At 46.2% G+C, this 2466-nt stretch overlaps 1 protein-coding gene across 1 annotated transcript in view; it reads right to left on the bottom strand.

The window, feature by feature from the left end:
- Nucleotides 1-2466, bottom strand: part of ADGRG1 (adhesion G protein-coupled receptor G1) — a 91478-nt gene that overhangs the window by 50212 nt on the left and 38800 nt on the right. Inside the window, exon 14 of the mRNA XM_028477945.2 lies at nucleotides 1862-2021. Within this exon, the coding sequence (XP_028333746.1) occupies nucleotides 1862-2021 (160 nt within the window). The remainder of the gene's footprint in view (nucleotides 1-1861; nucleotides 2022-2466) is intronic.

Raw genomic sequence — 2466 nt, 5'->3', positions numbered from 1 at the left:
AGCCATGGCCGCTGAGCCTGCGCATCCGGAGCCTGTGCTCCGCAACGGGAGAGGCCACAACAGTGAGATGCCTGCATACATACCGCAAAAAAATAAATAAATAAAAAATACTCAAATTTATTGAGTTCCTATTATTTGCTAATAACTTTTCCATGCATAGTCTCCTTTAATCTCAACAACCACCCCAGGAGGAAGGTATAGGAGAGAGATCAAGAATAAAGGCTTTGGAACCGTAATGAAATGACAATGCTGGTAAGATAATGATAACAGCTAACGTGTCTGAATTATGTATTTAATCTTTGCAGTAATTCTACAAGTCAGGTGTTATTTGAGCCCCATTTTACAGATGAGGAAACTGAAAGTTAACCTGTCCAAAGTCCAATTCCACTTTTGAGCACTGCCGGTCTGACCCTAGTCTGTATTACTGTACACCTCCCCTACTGCCCTCCAGACCTAGGTTCATGTTTGATTTTGCTACCTACCTGTTGTGTAACGTGGGCAAGTTATTTAACCTATGGGAGCCTTAGTTTTCTTATCTGAAAAAAGGGTTGATAACAGGACCTACCTCATAGGGTTGTAAAGGTAAAGGAGATAACTTGGTTAAGTGATAGAGTTGGGAACTGAGTCCACATCTTCTGAGGTCAGAGCTCCTACTTTTCCCAAGGTGTTTAAGCCCTCCATAAGGCAGCACAAAGAGGAGCCTCCTGAACAGCTGCTTGGAGATCCGAAGCTCCCGGAGCAGCTGCAGGTACGCATGGGAGCCTTTTCAGGCCACTGAAGTGATGGCACTCAATCAGATTGTTGTGCTAACACCAAGTCTGAGAACATAAACTTTTCACTCATTTTCTCCAACAAATATATACTGAGTGCATATAAGCCTGTCCTGAGTATCCCAGAAGAGGATGGGTAACTCCGATTGGAAGGGAGAGGAGGGGAGAAACGCAAAGATCTTTCTGAAGGTGACTCTTGGAGATGCTGTATTCCAAATCCCTTCCTCTCCCTCAATCCAGTATCTCTTGGTCTCTTGGTCTTATCATTCTCTTGATCTCACTGATTCTACATCATTCAATGTCTCTGACCCATCCCTCCTATCCAGGTACACAGTGCCAACTGGTGGTGGTGCTGGTGGTGGTTCAGCCCTCACTCTTACCCAGACCACCACAGTTGCATCCTACCTGCTCACGTCTCTTGTCACATCACCACCCTCATATCCTTCCCTGAAGCCTGAGCCATCTTTCTAAAGTGCGAAGTTGACTATGCTCTTCCTGTATTTAAAATATATCATTGCCCTGCCCCCTCCCGCAGTGGTATAGCTTACACAACCCTTCACACTTTGGTCTCTGCTTAGATTTCCAGTCCAACCCCCCCACCCAGCCTCCTCATTGTTGCCTCCATCCCCAGCACTTTACTCTTTTCACAGTTCAAAGCACTGTAGTTCTCCCTGTATCCCCTAACACTGCTTGAGTCCAATGGGAAATCTCCTATGCAGTCTTCAAAACCCGTTCATGGGTGGCCTCATCTGTGAAGCCTTAGCAGATTTCCCTCCTTTGAGCTAACCTGGTGCCTTGTCTACCCTCTGTATGATCGCACTCTAGAATCACCATCATTTGGGGCCGTGTCTCTCCCTCCACAACTCCCAATGACAGGGACAGAGGCTAATTTCACCTCTGCATCCCCTAGATCATAGGGTCGGTCTTGGTGGTCAGGGGGAATGTGGGTGTCGAACAAGGTAGAAGGGTGAGATGAGAGCAGCATTTTCTGGGTCCAAAAGGGCTGATAGCTCCATCCCTTCTTAACAGCCTCCCTACTCCACCCCTGCCAGAGCCCCCAGATTCCTGCTCCATCTCAGAGGGCCCTTTACCTCTGCAAGTTTCCCAGATTGCAGGATTCACTCCCTGACTGTGCACACTCTGAGAAGCACTTAGCAGTGTCCTTAAGGCCGAAGTCGTCAAATCGGTTTGCATTGATGAGTCCTTTGCAGGGTTGTCTTGACTCCTCCGGTATGGCGGATCTCTTCTGACCTAAGAGAGGGATGCAAAGTGTGAATGGGCTGCATGGGGAGGGGCCCCACGGGCAGCGGGTAGGGGAGCTCAGGCTCCAGAGTCTGGTGGTGTGGACTAGAAGCCCAGCTCCATCCATCCACGCTAACCGTGTGAACTTGAGCTGGACTCATACCCATCCAATTCTTTATATACTTGCATACTATTTCAGTATATGGGTGTTGCTATGCTTTTTCAATTGGTCCCCTGTTGGTGAACATTTAGGGTGTTTTTGTTTTGCTTCGTTTACTATTTTGAATAATGCTACTTACATCTTTGCCAGCTTATGTTAAGAATTCATAGAAAACATTCCTATCCTTGGAATTTCTGTATCAAAATGTATGAACTTTTAAAAATTGCTAAGTATTATCGAATTTCCTTCTTTTTTTTTTTTTTTTTTTTTTTTTTTTGTGGTATGCGGGCCTCC

The sequence above is a fragment of the Physeter macrocephalus genome, chromosome 17 (genome assembly GCF_002837175.3).
Source record: "Physeter macrocephalus isolate SW-GA chromosome 17, ASM283717v5, whole genome shotgun sequence".
Classification (NCBI taxonomy): domain Eukaryota; kingdom Metazoa; phylum Chordata; class Mammalia; order Artiodactyla; family Physeteridae; genus Physeter; species Physeter macrocephalus.
The sequence above is the reverse complement of the archived record's forward strand: the minus strand, read 5'-3'. Positions and strand labels throughout refer to the sequence as shown.